This window comes from Amblyomma maculatum, chromosome 11 (assembly GCF_055883805.1).
Source record: "Amblyomma maculatum isolate TAMU_Amacu chromosome 11, ASM5588380v1, whole genome shotgun sequence".
Taxonomy (NCBI): domain Eukaryota; kingdom Metazoa; phylum Arthropoda; class Arachnida; order Ixodida; family Ixodidae; genus Amblyomma; species Amblyomma maculatum.
This window is the reverse complement of record NC_139354.1, coordinates 64,686,441-64,703,152: the sequence shown is the minus strand read 5'-3', so window position 1 is coordinate 64,703,152 and position 16,712 is coordinate 64,686,441. Positions and strand designations below refer to the sequence as shown.

At 41.7% G+C, this 16,712-nt stretch overlaps 1 protein-coding gene across 1 annotated transcript in view; it reads left to right on the top strand.

Annotated features, from left to right (window-relative positions):
- The first annotated feature begins 11 nt into the window (after positions 1-11).
- LOC146173986 (venom metalloproteinase BumaMPs1-like) overlaps positions 12-16,712 on the top strand; it is a 38,112-nt gene continuing 21,411 nt past the window's right edge. Inside the window, exons 1-10 of the mRNA XM_084585312.1 lie at positions 12-94; positions 2,216-2,388; positions 3,115-3,207; positions 7,972-8,110; positions 10,754-10,914; positions 11,532-11,603; positions 11,680-11,807; positions 11,891-11,943; positions 13,908-14,016; positions 16,187-16,354. Coding sequence (XP_084441438.1) covers positions 46-94; positions 2,216-2,388; positions 3,115-3,207; positions 7,972-8,110; positions 10,754-10,914; positions 11,532-11,603; positions 11,680-11,807; positions 11,891-11,943; positions 13,908-14,016; positions 16,187-16,354 — 1,145 coding nt within the window. The 5' untranslated portion in view covers positions 12-45. The remainder of the gene's footprint in view (positions 95-2,215; positions 2,389-3,114; positions 3,208-7,971; positions 8,111-10,753; positions 10,915-11,531; positions 11,604-11,679; positions 11,808-11,890; positions 11,944-13,907; positions 14,017-16,186; positions 16,355-16,712) is intronic.

Below are 16,712 nucleotides of genomic sequence, written 5' to 3'. Positions count from 1 at the left end.
TTCAGCAACAGACGTCTACGCACGTACACCGTCGTGTTCGCCAGTATGAGTCCGACAGGAGTGCTCGTTCTACTACTAGTTGCGGCCGCTAAAGGTTAGTGCGAAACATCTTGTGTAGATTTTATTTCCTCCGAGCATTCTTCATGGTTTTAGGTTCGTGTCCCTAGAGTTCTATGCTAGCTTAAACGATTATCAATAGCTGGTTTTTCTTCTTACGTGAAACCTAGAACACATTCTTACTCATGAATGCCGGAAAATGATAAGGTCTTATTGTCGTGTCTTCATGCGTTCGCAGCCCCTTTGAAACATGTGAGGGTTCTATATTGAAGTGCGATATTTGCGTCTATACCGGGGGCTTGCAGGTATGTAGGGGAAGTAGTAGTTTCAGCGTTAAGTCCACACGCTTAATGCAGCTGTACGCCTTTAACAACATTTACCATGCGGGTTTCATAAAAGCTTAGTCTGCATGCCGACTACATTCCTGATGCTGCCAACAAGTACATAACCTGCAATGCCACTGGCTAACTGGCGAATTTTTAACTTGTAACATATAAGTACGCAGAACAGGTAGGCTGAATTGGCGTTTTGTTCAGGGCCATACAGAAACGTACAAAACTCCACGCAAAGTAGCACAGCTTCATTGGTTCAGCCCAATCCTAAATATATTTATGGCGTTCGTTCTCCACAAATATTTTGGCGCGTATATGGTGGAACTTGTGCTGATTACCTCAGCAGCGTTCTTGCTTAAGTAGAGCTGTAGATTTCTTACCATTCATGACTAGGCGGTAAGGTAAGGAGCCCCAATCTTGGTAAGAGCCCCAATTTTTCTTTAATATAATGCCTACATTTCTGAATAACTACATGCTGTACTAGTGCCCATTACTTGATCCTTAGTTCTTCTGAGAGTCAGCATGAAATGCAAGTGCAACACTAATTAGGCCTGACCTTCGTGCAGTTGGAGCGCCCGTGATTTCAGGCCATTAGAAAAGCACTCACTCCAGCCCTCAAAAGTGTATAAGCCCTATTCCACTCAACGCGCCTTGGCACATTAAAATGAGCCTCTAAGACGAAAACCTTTATGGCACCACGAAAACATTCATCACTGCGTCCAAGGCAGCTAATGGCAGCAACAGAGCATCTAAATGCATCTACCTTTCCTAGCGAAAATATCCTATGAGTCACAATAACCTCACCAGAATTCTCATACTAAACTCGTACTAAACTCATACAAATCTTATACATTCTCATATATTTCTCATAGGTTGAATGATATTTTTATGAACTGATATGAGATTTATACGAGTTTTGTGAGAGTTTAGTATGAGAAATCTGTATGAGGTTATTGTGACTCATGATTTTTTCGCTAGGGTTTTAGTTTCACTGGCCTCGTTAAAAGCGTTGCGGAATCCAGATCACGTTTACATTTGAAAATTAATCCTTGTCATCGAAATTTTGCCATCGAACACTCAGCATCCGCATCACGACCATGGTCAAAAAAAACAAGAGGACAGACGGTGCAATCCGCAGGAGTTGGTACTTTCGAAACAGTAGATATTACTCTTTCCTCCTACGAGCTCTAAGCATCCGGAAAGCCTTAGTGGAAGTAATAAAACACAAAATGGCTAGCCAAGAACACGTAGCTCTCAGTTCCGCTTTATGTATGCCAATGTATGTGCAATAACACGATTGATTAAAAGACCACTATGCATCTAAAATAGCTTCAGAGCTCAAAGCGAAACTGATGGACCAAAAACCTAGATTGAAATTTGGAATGGTTATGCTTCAAGAGGCACTAAAATTCAGTGTGGGGAAGGAGAAGTTTCAACGCGATGTTAGATGTATTCACCGAAAATCTAGCGCCAATGTCAGGCGCCGGTATTAGTGTTCTGAGCGAAAAATCACGGGCATGGAGTTAGTAGGTGGTAACTGGCAGCTGACATGGCCACGCAATGAGATAACGTAAGTTTGCCTTACGTAACGTTGAGCAGGAGCTGCCAACTCGGGCCTACCTTTGATATAGAAAGGTGGCGTCAGAGTATGCCTGCCAGGACAGTTGCATTGATCTTATTGCTGGCCCACGCATTCACGTTCATACGGCTTGGTTAAACTGGGCTGTATATGCAAGGCAGTAACCTACGCTATCGCGTCATAGCCTTAAAATCACTGCCTAAGGTTCTTCGATAAATTTATTAACCTGTCTGAAATTCTTGTCCAGGGCTTCAACCGCCGAGGCTTGTGTACCCTAGACTTCTCGAGGAACGCTCACCTGACGGCAAGATGGTTCTCCACTTGCACGACGAGCTGACACTTAACCTGGAATCAGCATCTGTCGCTGCACGCAGAATGCGTGTTATTACGCATGAAAACGGAGAGCCCTCGACGCAGCTTGTAAGTATATGAGCCTTGATCTTGCAGTGGAGAAGGTGAACACGTTCAAAATGACATAATTGATGGTGCAGGCAAAATCTAACCCAAATGAAAATAAGATGCTGCGAACATTTGAGAGAAAATATTAAAAGGCGAACGTCACCTTAAGTGTAGTAGTGCTGACTGCCGTCATCACACTATCCGCATCAAAAGACAATAATATACAGTAATAGAGTTCACTGATCTAAATATGCATTTACCTCATTAGATATGGCTCCTCAGATCATGGTTAGACAAGTTCGTTCTAGCCCGCAATACTGCATTTCTTTAGGGTATGCTTGTGCGCAGAGAAGACAGGCCAGCATGAAAAAGCCCATACGACATGAAAAGAGATTTGATCTTTAGTTGTGACAAGTTTGCCTTATACGCAAGTGTCGACCTTATTAGATTGGAACGAACTGGCCTAAACAAAGCTATTAAAGGCTGCACTGCATCAGGGGTTCGTTCACATATATCGAGGCCAATGCTCTAGAAACCTCCACTGTGTACGTATTACTCTCTCACTCAACCACGCCTTTATCGCTCGTTATCGTATTAAACAAAATTGAACAGTAGATCGGCATTGCATTAATTTTATTTTAAGAGCTAGATAAACATATATTGTGGCTAATTACAGGAGTCGTGAGCAAAAGAAGTTTCATATGTGGTGGTGTTTTTGAAGTCTATTTACTATTTTGCTCTTTCCAGTACGACGGAGATGAAATCAACCGTAATCTTTACCAGGACGCCGAGAAAATGGCAACAGTGTCGTTAGAAACCATTGGCAAAAGCGTCCAACTGGTAAGCTATTTCAAAAAGCCCGAACTCGCGATCATTAGGTTAAAATGCCATCGCCGCTGATACACGCCGGGCGCTTCTGGGCTGCCTCATTTCTATCTCTCGTCGGCTGCTGGGTGGCGCCACAGGTATCAGAAAATTCATGGCAAGGTGCCTATTCTGCGCAGTCTACATTTTTTGTGCACCTCCGGCTCTGTTTCTTCTCCAAATACATATATTTTTGTACACTTTTAGAGCATTTTTACCTGCCCTCTTTTATCGTTTGTCTCGCCAATCCCTATAAAAAGGGAAGCAGGAGTGAAAAAAAACCACTGTTGAAATGACCGGTCCTCTGGCCGAAGCGTCGAGGGAAATAAAACGCTTCCTTTATTCATAATGAAGCGTACGCCTCCCTTTATACTCTTTGAACTGTTTAAACAGGTATGTTTGTCTTGATCCACTTTATATATATAAATATATATATATATATACCGGGTGTCCCAGCTACCTTGAACCAAGGGTTAAAAAATGAAATATTAGCTCCTCTGGCCAAGGGCTCTATTTTCGACATTCCCCATTTTGTTCAAATTGTGGCGTACGCGTGACGTTGTAGCAGGACGGTGCAATGTTACGTAAGCACACAATAGGTTGCGCATTCGGGTCAGACAAAAAAAAAAAGGATATAAAAAAAGCGCTGTCTTCTGCTCTATATATTTGCGGCAAGTATAAAAAAACGATGATGCTTCATGAACCGAGCCGATGCGGTGCATTCCACGATTCAGAAGTCTCGGGTTACAGCGAGTGAAATATGTTGTGGCGTCGTGGTCTCAGTTCGTCATGACATACTTGCAGTTGGACATTCGGCAGCAGCTACGCACGGAAAGGTTGCGCGAGTTTCAGCTGATGAGCAAGAACGGCAACAGAATGTTTGTAGTTGGTTGGTGCAGAATGGGAGCGGAAAGTAGCATTGCTCTTCATGAGCGCCGATGACCTCTCACGCTCACTTATCAGCGGCTTTTAAAAGCAGGACTTAAAATGTTTAAGGACCTCGACGTAAACAAAAGGTATTGACAGATTTCCGAAGCAGCCCCAGCACTGACGAAGAGGCGCCCGCGCAGCCGGCATGGTACATGTCCGTAGACAACGCTCGCATTCTCGAAGTGTCAATTACTGTTTGGTGCTGGCTGTGCTGCTCACCTTGTTCGAACAACCGCTTTATAAACAGCTACCGTCAGGTCAGTAAGTCTGCTCAAGTTTCTAACTTCTTGTGTCGGCTTGAGCTGTGTACAGCGCGGTTCGAAATGACCCAAAATGTGGCACGAACTTTGGTCATTAGCAGCAATGGCTGCACATCCTCTACGTAATGAAAGGCCATTTTGACATTATAATATTGTTTTTATGCATGACGTATGTGCCGCTACACAACATCAGTCAATCAGATTTCAGGAGGCGGCTCTCGACAGTGGGCAGTTCATTTCATCCAATTCGTAATAGACGCGGAAGTGCTTTCTTCTGTACCATCTATACCTTCGTTTTACCTTCACAAGTACTTAGATATACCATCTAGGCATCATGAATAACGCCGCTAAAAATCAGTTTTCACGCTCACATCATTTTTACGTACCCACAAAAAGACATTTCAACATACCACAATTTCGCGCCACAAAGTTTAAACACGTGACGTTTTTGACAACCAATCAGAGAAACAACATGGCGCCGAATGGTGGCCATGTGTCGAAAATAGGGCCCTAGGTGTTCAAGAGTGCAGAGCAGTCGCCAGCAAACTGCCGCCGAGCGGCCTCTGGCTAAGCCATTTTGCGGATAAGCCAAGAAAATGCTCATTCTCAAAATGTACTCGTCGTTATCACACTGCATGGCCTCTCCACTTTGTTCTACACTTTTGAGGAGACGTTATATAATTGGCTGTGCGTACTTTGCTAGATCAGTTGATAATTTGTATCGAGCAACCAAGCTCACTGAACAATAGAGATGGCCAAGTCGGAAAAACTACAGAAAATTTTCTGTTGTTACGGCAGAATTTCTGTGCGGTTTTCGACGACGAACCTGTTGTGACAACAGAACGTTCTTTAGTACCAACAGAAATTGCTGTAGGAGAGTGCTACAGAACTACAGACAACAGAAATATACTACAGAAAAACTACAGAACTACCGAAAGGTACTACAGAAGTACAGAAAAATCTGACGTTTACAACAGAACTACAGAATTTTTTGTCGTATTTTTGACAAGTTTTTGTAGTTCTTTCGACTGAGGGAGAGCACACAAACGCTTTACCCTATTGGAAAACCGAACGCGCTTATTGCGTGAGAGGTCACTACACGCGAGGGCAACAAGCGCAGAAGTATAAAGAAGGGCGAAAGTGGAGAAACAAAGATCTAAGACTCGACAATCAAGAAAAAGCGCCATTTGGGAGAAAGCCAGAGAACTTGAAGGTATGCTGAGGCATGAAGCGCCCTTGCAGCTTTAAAATGGAAGCAAATATTGCGCTAGTTTGTGAATAGAAATAATGCATAAAGATAGCTCATCGTTCAAAAAATGAAAACACCTTCTTCGGGCTCGGTAGAATTGTTCCTGGTTTGTGATAGAGGCAGAGGAATAAAGTGGCCGGAGCATGGCCCATGAGACGATCATCTGCCCGTCTGATCAACATATGAAACCTAGGAAAAAGAGAACATTGCAACTGGTACACGATGAACATGCGACATGAAAAAGTCAGAGTGTCATCTTCAAGCATTACTCTGATTCACAAATCAGAAAAAAGTATCAAGCCTTCTCTACCGAAAAACCAAAAGTTTTACGGGGCAATAACCTCATAAAATATCATCTAATAGCATAGACCCTCATACGGGGCACATCATTATCATAATATATCGTACATAATGAATCATAATGTACAAGAAACTATGAGACCTTATGCAATTATATGCGACTTGTACGTGATTTTTTGGTGAATTGAGTGAAATTATGTGAGAAACAGTGAGATTATTGCCTCATACAATTTTTCAGTAGGGTTGCTTATCGGCCTAATTAAGACATTCTGTATTACAAAAACTTGAGTTCTATACACCTCCAAAAAATAGCATAGTGTAATATTTATCGATGGCAGTCTTTTGTTTGACTATTTTGTTTGCCTTTCAACTTCTTCCTTCAGATGTATTTACGTTTTCATGCAAATATCTATTGCGCTGTCCTACCCTAGTTGATCTTTGATGGCCTCGAAGACGTGGTTCCATCTCGGACGTGGCGGCTGCGTTTCGATGTTGGCAAAACGATGAAGCACTCATATGATGAGAGATGCTAGTGCACGTTTAAGAATGTAAATTGTCCGATTACCGAAGCAATTTACTTTGGCATCCTCAGAAGAGTTCTCTTGGGGGTATTGTACATTGCCTAAGAGTCTGTGCAAAGTAAGCTTCGGTTTATTTTGAATACCTACCTTCATGCTGCGGGTGTTTTGTTCCTTTGTTGTGGTATTCCATTCACTTGCTGCGGACTCGTTCGCGCCGTCGTGCGCAATATTAGCGTACTTCCTGCGTTTCTTAAGCAAGCATTCACTGCCATCGCGAATGCTGTTGAAGAATATTTTATGGCCACTCTTACAGTTTTGATTCTATATCAGTCATTTAGTATGAGTCTCGTCAACTCTGGAAATTACAAGAGTTGGTAAAAAACGTGTTCCGGATAGAGCACAGCAAAGTTATTTAATATAGCAGAGAAGCAGAACGCAACGGACAAAATTCTCAGCTACGGCGTAGCATTTCAGTGTGGTCGTCTTGCAGAGCTAATTTATTGTTGCCTCAGTATACTATAACCACATTCTGGTCTCTTGTCTGGAAAAATCCTCAAACCCGGTGAAATTAAAATCGCGTTTACTAAGTGTGGTTGCCGACACCTCAAACTGTTTAGATAGTAGTGAAACGAGAACTAACATGACATAGAAATGTAAACGAAGTTGGGAGCGTTATTACGTCCCCGCTTTCCGTGGGTTTGTCACTATTGTTTTGTGTATCGTGGAAGCTAAGCGGTGGTCATATGACAGAGAATCCGCTTCGAGCTCGGGAGGTAGCTTGCTCGATCCCCGGTGTCGCAGTGTAGCAGCTAAGTTTCTAATAGGCTAAAGATTTTTTGACCTTCTGGTGGCCCTGCTTGGATAAAACGCTTGGGAACTGGGCCATCGACCACAATGTTTTACATATGAGCTTCTGTCATACGAGGCGGACTTACGGTTGTCTGATGGTGTGGAATTACTCATTGGCCACCCAGCGCAGAATTTTAAAGGACCACATGGTCCTTTTCCAAAAGAATGCCGTATAGATTAATTAAAAAAAAAAAAAACCGGAAGCTTGCTAATAGAATGGCTTTGTTAGTCACATATCTTGAATAGCTAAAGACTGCGGCTAAGCCAAGCCTGCTTCAGTATTCAACTTCGCGCCTTGAAATAGCACAGCATACTTTGAACGAGTAAAATGCCGAGTATACAATTTCAGCATCACGAACCGTTTTGCCTTCATGGTTAGAATAGTTTTTTCAGCATATTTTCTCGAGTATTTATTGCCGCCGAGATCTGAATTGAGATACTTCGCTCGTCCTCTCCACGTTTGCTGGTGTTATGTGGTTTGAACGATTAAATGAGTGGCGGAGCAGTGTTTAAGTTACCGAAATGATGAAAATCTCGAAGTGCCTTCAGTAATTTGTGTTTATTCGCTCTCAACTTTCATCAAACATTTGCATGAGGACTATGAAAACAATAGTTCATTTCTTCTTTTCAGGAAGGTGTTGTGGGGCCGAATCACAGGATCCATCCTCTCCCTGCAGCGGAACGTTCTGAATCTGGGCTAATCCCGCATATGATACATGAGATTGAACACAAAGAGATGAATGACAAAGTTCTCACTTTCACGGAAGAAAGTACGTGCAATGTAATAATCCGGTTAAAACTTTCTACAATAATGTGATGCTGTGAAATGGGAATAGTTGCTTCACCCTAACTGGCAGGGAAATTTAATGCAAGGAATGCAGTGGAATCGTAAGGCACCAATCGAAATATTGAACGCTGTCTGTAGGGCGCTGTCAGGACGGGTGTTCATTGGAGGTCGTTTGCAAGATTGCTTATAATATTACATTAGAATTGATAGATGGAGCTGATTGCTGTCTTCCGTAGAAAGGAACGTGTTTCGTTTCTTAATGAACGAAACAGCAAGGAAACAAATGTGAAAATTAAGGACGTCAAGTGCCGTGCATATTGGCAGCTATCAATATTTCTACCTCATGGTTTCTCTTTTTATAATGCGTGACTCCACTTGGCAGTGAATGAGGAAAGCCATATGCACCAATGTTGCTACGTTGCTGAGCAGGAGCAGATTAGGTTGAACAGGTTTGCTTTTGCGTCTACAGCCTAAAGTTTGTGCGAAGCTTGGAGTTGACGCTGGATTTCCCACTGAAGACGCGTTGCGGGAGCGATTTCGCTCGCTCTTTTTTTAATTGTTTTTAGAGATTGTCAATCGGGATGTAAGGCGTAGCTTTGGGGTGGATTTATGCGTGGCTACCGGGCTCGGGTAGTAGATGGCAAGCAGAAATTGCGTATTATTGCGTATCATCATTATCATTGGTATCATTAAAGCTACACAAACTTGTACGACATAGTAAAGTAAAACGTTCATGAGAGTTGGCTAGAAATGTAATGCATAGATTTGCATGCTGCACAGGAGCTACCATCCTCTTACTGCGGAGAGTAAATGGAATAGATATATTGAGCGAGTAATTGAGTTTATGTTTAAAAAGTCATTCCTCTAAAACCACAAAATGGAAGTTAGTGGCATGAGCTAATTAAAGTGTAGGCTTTACAAACAGCCGGTTTCTTCTGCATACGTTTCAAAGTTTGCTTCCCTGGGCCAATAACTTTGTTCGCGTCGAAGTTCACGATGATGCAGAATTATGCCACACTTCTTTTAAAGTTAAACGTACTATATGTGTTCGAACCTGGGTCTTGAGGTATATGTGGAGAGCCGCCGTTATCTTTCAGCACTGCTCGATAAATGGCGGATGATTAAGTAGACTTAAGCCTAATGTAGATTAGATGTTCTGACATGTTTGCTTCTACACTGCTTTTATTTCTACATTCGATTTTCAAGGTCAGACTGGCTTTAGATAATTAAAGAAAGTGCGAATCACGGGCCGTATAACTAGCGTACTTTGGATTATTTGGGCCGCTTAATAAATATGAAGGATACCATGTGATTGCGGGTTATGAATGTAGATCGCAACAGACTAGTAGTTAAGAAGGTGGGATGTTCTGCTACGGCGATGGCATAGTGAATGATTGCAGTGGTTGACGCAGCTCATCGTAAGGTATTTATTTTTATTAGGTTGTTTTATTTCAAAGGAAGGTTTGCCACACAGCCATAGGCGCAATCCCTCAGGAGGGCTTTAAGTGCCAGAGATAAAATGTTGCTTGCTCCTTGCTGTCCTTTCCCACAACTTCGTAGGAACCGTGAAGTACGTTAATCTCCTTCGGTAGACACCCGCCAGGTTATCGGGTACTTAGCCACAACCGCAGGGACAGCATATCTCGACATGTTTGCAAACCTTCACCATTTGGGGTATCTCCCTGTTACTCTCATGGGAGCCACCTCACGGGCTCAAAATACGGGTGAGGCGTACCCCTCTCGACTTTCCCACCTGCCCACTGTGACAGGCGGGTTATCCAGTCAGCAACCGGCAATATATAGTGCGCCCTTTGTTGTGCACTTTTTTGCACGTATATAAGCGTGAATTGTTAAATTTTGTCCTAAATGCAACGCTGTGAGCAAAATAGCACTGCAGCTCAGCTGCCGCAAGATTGTCATGCGCCCGAATCCAATTTCAGTGGGTGCCACAGTCATCGGTCGCCGACGGTCAGCGTATGGTCGTCCGGCGGCTTCACATCTTCAACTCCTGCTCTGCTGTAAAAGGTGGCAAATATTGGAAGCAGCTACCAATATTTAAGAGCTACTCTAAAATACACGACTTTTGCACACTGTCCGGACATGGTTTAGAGCTCTTCGCGCGGGAAGGAGTCGATGGTAGCACTTCTAACTCATTTCGGCATGCAAATAGGGCTTTTTTTTTGCCCTGAGATCCTGTCCTTGAAAGAACGGCCAATGAGCATTCTGAGGCGTAGTCGAGCCACCGTAGCAGGTCATTCTTTTCTCATTAAGAAAGAGGTTCACTCGCCCTTTTAATCGCCAAAAAAAAAAAAGGAACGTCTGAACTGAAGCCCTCCCCTCTTGTGGTGGAATATAATCGGATAAGAGATATTTAGAGGGAGTGTCAGAAATGTTGATTTGCTTGTCATAACGTCATATTTCCACGTATGAAGCATGGAGTGACAAATGTAAATTTAAAGCTGCTCAAAACCTGGTTCTCAATGATTGAATAATGTGAATAATAAACTCAGATTCATCTTGTTATTTTGCCTACCACCCGGTCTCATGTAACATTGCATTTTGAGCGTTTAGACCAGATTAAAGAAGTGTCATGTAAACATGAGTTTTCTTGCATTTATTGTTTCAGATCAGCGTAGTCAATTCTCAGCGAGATCAATTGGAAATGCTCGCCAAAATCTTCCTCCTTTAGTCACCGTCGAGGTGTTTATTGTTTTAGACAAACCGCATCATACACACTTCAATACCACGAAAGATCTTCTCGTATACCTTTCTGTTACCTTGAACTCGGTAAGTGACGTTATTAACACCTTCAGCCCTTTTAAAATAGACGACATAAGCCTTGTAGTGGAAACCGTATTTGTAGCCTTTTGGCGTTTAAATATTCAGGAGAAATTTCACTGAAACGCTCTGAACAACAAATAGTTTTTTTAAACGTCTAAGTGCAACCTTAAAGATGAATTTCGTGTTTTTATGTGAGAAAAGTTCGGCTAACCTTATTGGTTTTATTTTATTAAAAATTGTTACCAGATGTTGAACATGCCTGCGGTTACACGAGCGATATAATGCGCAAGTGTAAACAATGATTCATATTTCGGTTGACTTGCAATTAAGCTGCTTCGGATTAAGCACGAGCTGAAGGCAGTATATTTCTTCGCTTTGTTTCATAAACCGTTAGAAGCAGTGAAGTTGGGACATGCCTGCTTTCTTACTCTCTTAGAAACAAAAATTTCTACTCACTTCGAAGCGCTATTCTAGAACTTGTTTCATTGCTTCTCTTTACCTCGATTATAGGCTTTATTAAATTAGATCTATCAAGTTTATAGTTTTAACCGCAGTACTGGTTACCATTTTTTGCACTATGGTGTAGGAGATTTATGTTCAAAATGCCGCGTGCGTTTCTGCAGGTAAACTTGCGGTTTTCAGACATGGTTCGGCCAAAAGTGAAGCTCATACTGACGGGTACTGAGAAGAATTTGGTAAGCAAACAAATATTGATCGCCAAACTGTTGTTATGTGTTTCGCTCTCTTCGAGTATATATCGTTTTCCTTCAGGCGGAGACATTTATACGCGGGGACAGCAAGCACGCGCATGACTCAGAAACTCTCACTGCATTCAAGACCTATGCTGTTACGATGAAATCGCAGTTTGGAATTCCTGACACTGTATTCTTGTTCTCTGGGTAATGCTATTTTTGAAGCATATAAGAGAGACTGGCGGCCTCTCTTAAGCAGTAAATAATATCGCTTTGCTATTTTCTTTCAGACGTGACATTCTAACTGACGACGCGAATGGAAAAATAAGTAAGGGTGGATTAGGTGCGTACATTATTTTGCTCGTGATTGTTTTATTAAGAATATTTGCTATTTTGAAACGTTTTCTTAAAATGAAGCATTAGAAATTCGTTTTTTTCGACTGTAATCATATCAGGGCCCCAATGTTCACTTCATCAAATTATTGCTCTAACATATTGATTACCTGTCTCTGTCTGTGTGTGTTAAAGGTTGTCTGGAAAACGAAAACGATTCATTTACAAACCATCAGAACTTTGGAGCGTTTTGATTGAAAATTTGAAATTCGTGACGACTACAGCGAGAGAGACTGGTTGCCCCAGTTTTTCAATCATTGACGGTGTAGTGTATCTTTTCGATGCATGTCAAATTAGGTGCTAGCGCAAGCAGTTCACATGACAATTTTCCAGTGGTGATGCATCACTGTTTTTATTCTATCTGAAAACCTTATAAAACTCTGAAGTCCAGGTATAGTGGTCTGTTTACATATATGTACGTTGTCTATTCTAGTGGAAATCAAGTGACATTTTAGTGGAAATCAAGAAGAAACGGGCATGGGCGGGACACGTAGTGCGTAGAGGGGATAACCGACGGTCGCGTAGAGTCACAAACAGGATTCCAAGGGAAGGAAAGCGTAGCAGGGGGCGGCAGAAAGTTAGGTGGGCGGATGAGGTTAAGAAGTTCGCAGGGGTTACGTGGATGCCGCTAGCACAGAACCGGGTTAATTGAAAAAATATGGGGGAGGCTTTCGCCCTGCAGTGGGTATAGTCAGGCTGATGATGACGATGACGTAGTCTATGCAATCTTAATTGAAGTTTTAAGCAGGGTCACTTTAGATGTAAAATAGGTTTCGAATGCGCGCTTTTTTTTCTGTGAACGACTTTTTTGAGAAGGCATTGAATGAACGCGCTTAGTGGCTTCCGATAATGGTTGAGTTGTAGATTAGTCAATTCACGTATCTAGGAGAGACCTTGAGCGCATATTTGTCTTTTGCAAGATACATATTTACAGTTATTGCTCATAAAAGAGGGAAATAAACTAGTATTGGATGTAGCACATCGGCCTGTAGAAACTGTGGCTATTGCCAATCGTACAAGGGAAAGCTTGCAGCAGTGTTAACGTATACATTTATATGCGTTTTCTTGCTCTTAGGAGCCCATAACAATAAAAGAAATTATCATTGGAGGAAGGCCGACTATCTCGTCATCTTCTCCTACGTCATATGCACGTAAGAGACGTATGCGTATTTTAACGCTGTAACCTGGCCAGCTGTAATTTGCGGCAGAATGTATAACTGCTTAAGGCAAAAGATTATAGACTATCCATGCTGAAAAAATCATATTAGGCAATAACCTCACATTTTCTCATACAATCTCGCCCAACTGACGTAAGAAATCACATACAAGTCGCATATAATTGCGTAAGATCTCGTACTTCCTTGTACATTAAAATAAAGAGCATGGAATACTTTTTATGATAATGATGTGCAACGTATGAGAGTTTATGTGATTTGATGAGAATGTGTGAGGTTATTGCCCGGTAGAACGTTTTGCTTTTCAGAAGGGATGAGAGATATGGGTCAACAGGTGGATGAGATTTTGATTTCTTCCACTTGAATCCGAACGTCAAAGCGCGATAGAACTACCGACTTTGTGAACAGCAGCCGCCGACGCCAAGCTCGTTTCGATCCTTCGTCGAGTCCTCTGCAGTAGAATGAACTAAACAAACTGCAATGTGTATTATACTGCCTAGCTGCTTAGTCGCAAGTGATAAATTGATTATAGAACTGACAAAAAGGGCGAAAAAATGAAGGGGACTACCAACATTAACACAATGTACCAGCATAAAAAAAACACGTAGAAGCTGATCATCCCATGGATTACAAAACTGCGGTAATGGTATTCTTTGAGGGTGCCCTTTTATTGAATGGTAAAAGTAGAAAGAGCCTTAACAAGGGATGCTTTTGCTGTGCCTATTTTTTTTTTATTCAGGGATAGCCTACCTTGGCGGCATGTGCACTAACTCCTACGTAGGTCTCGGCGAAGATAATCCTGGATTCTACGACGGAATGTTCACGTTCGCGCACGAAATGGCACATCTGTAAGGCAGTACTTTATTCTCCCTTTACCCATTTTTAGGACGTTGACAGGTTAATTCTTATTACTACGCGTATTGTTTCAAGAAATATTAAAACAAGAAAACAGCTGATACAAAGGCTAGGTTGTCGCACCGAATTTTATTATAATAAATTGTACATCTAAAGAATAACAATGCGCGGTATTTCTTTCGGACCTCCTTTATATGAAATTTAGGAAAGTTCTCGAAATATTGTGCGTATATTTCCAAGCACTATGTAACAAAAATAGCATGATTTCATCGAAGCATGCAGGAAAAATACAAGCCGCACACTTCGTCGCTTAAGAGATTGCACCCTTATTTAAAGAACATACATTTTATATTGAAATAATTTTTTTTTTCACCAAGTGAATCTGTTCGCCATGAAACATCAGCTGTAGTTACTATCACTATAATACTTCCTTAATTGAGACAAGGCAGAAGTGACAGTGCCATGATTGTCACCTCGCTGATACTGGTAACACGTTAGGATATTGGCTGCTATTTGGTTTGGAGCCCTACCATTCTGTCCAGCAGTGATTTCAAATGCAGCTAACATGATTACATTTTGAAAGCGAAGCGACATTATTCGGAGAACGTTTTGAAAATTGCACTTTACTCATGAATATTGTGCTTAAAAGAATCTTGAGCACATTAGATTTCATTCAGAATAGTCTTAGTCAGATTTCTGAAATGACAAAACAGGCGAATATTTTTGAATATCTGCCCTATCCTGAACTGGGATACGTGCATTTAGTCTGCGTGACCAAAAATTCCGAGTAAGCCAGGAAATATAGAGAAGATGAAGTACATTAAAAAAAGCCCCTAGCCACCAAGCAAGGTAATTCGCGTTCAACCCTCAGATGCTTGAACCAGTAGTCAAAGTAACCGTTTTGAGACCGTTATACTGAAAGGGGGATGGAAAGTGCAGTCGCCCCTATACTTTACTATTAATCTGAAGATGAACCGTTAATTCAAGAGCTGTTGAGTAAGTCTATATGAGTGCGCATACAAAATGCGCACGTCACCAAAAATTGTGAAGCTTTGCGTATATATTAAAAGAAGGCCCACACTCAACACTGAGCGAAGACCTGTCTAAATGCGGGCCCTTTCATCATGTTTTTGGTGCAAGGGGAGGAAGCGTAGAGAAGAGCAGTATGCCAAAATGTCCTTTGCTAAATGTACCTAAGCTTTTAAAACAGACCGATTGTACTAACCCAGTCGTAGCAACTATACGCGGCTGAAGTTCACATGCCTTAGGCTGCAGTGTGTTTTTGTTCGCGAAAGTAATGATTTAGTAAAGATTACCCAGCGAACTTTGAAATTGCTGGTTTGAAAAGAAATGTGATATGAAAAATTGTCGGCCGCCTTGAAAGACATTTAAACGAAGGAAATCACGGACTAAGCTACAGGTGGAAATCGGAAATCTCTCGGCCAGAGCTACAGAAAAAATGCATTTTGTTTTCTGAGATGTACCAATTGAGAGTCTGAAGGACTACGTTGTCTCACGGGCTCTGCTGTTACGTGGGTCCTTTTTGTTGTTAGAGGCTGATATTGAGACAAGTAAATAAAAACAAATTTAGATACAAAATAACGTCGTGGAAGCATACCACTCAGCTGATTAGCAAAGTGATCTAGAAATTCCGAATTGACATTTAGTTGCTGTTGTCGATAACTTATCCGAGTAGTGTTTATTGATAATATTTTGTACAGCAAAAATATTGCAAATCACGGCAAGTGACTTGCAGAATCCCTCAGCAAATGTCTCTGAGCATGGACACTAAATGATCTTTAAAGTTTTGTGAAAGGTAGCTTGCACATCCGGTGCAGCAATGATGGCAAGCAGGTCTTTTATAAAGCTAAGCTTCATCGAATTCATTGTAAGAGCTAACGAGCGCAAGGAATTTCAACCCAAATCTGATATTACCGAAACATGATATTATTTTTTTGGATGCTGCAGAGAATGTGTCCGAATGGTTGGGTCCATCGGATGGCCGTTGCGTATGCAGCGCTTGTAAGCGTTCCTTGAAACAAGTTTTAAACTCCTCCGTGTCACTTCACGATGGTTGAATGTGTGGGAGAATATTTTCTATTTAGAACGCGCATCATAAATTTGCTCGCGGCACTTACTTATGAACGGGCTGTCTCGTAATAGGTTGGGAGCTCAACACGACGGATCGCCAAGGGTTCCACTGGTGCCAGGATACGTGGGCTCAGAATCTTGCCCATGGAACGACGGGTTCATAATGAGCTATAAGGACCATGGTGCAAATCATCATCAGTTTTCCAGGTGCAGCATGGAGCAAATGCGAATATTGATAACGTAAGCCGCTTCTTTGGACATGTTTTCTTTTCGGTAATAAATTTTATATGCAATCAAAAATGGCATCAGGACACAAAAGCACTGAAAGCACCAGTAATGCTCACGTATAAGGCGGAAACTATCAGCACATGATTAACATTCGGTAGTCAAAGTAGAAAATTTAATTAGGGATATCATAACTATGATTTCCTTGTTTCTTGGTAATGGTGCAGCATTTTGTACTGTAAAATGTCTGCTATTGCGAGGCGCTGGTACTAATCATGTTAATTTTAAAGAGAGAACAATTTTCACGGTCAAACGATTAAAAAAAGTAAAATGTAACATCGTACATAGAGGGCGATTTAAATGTTCGGATGGC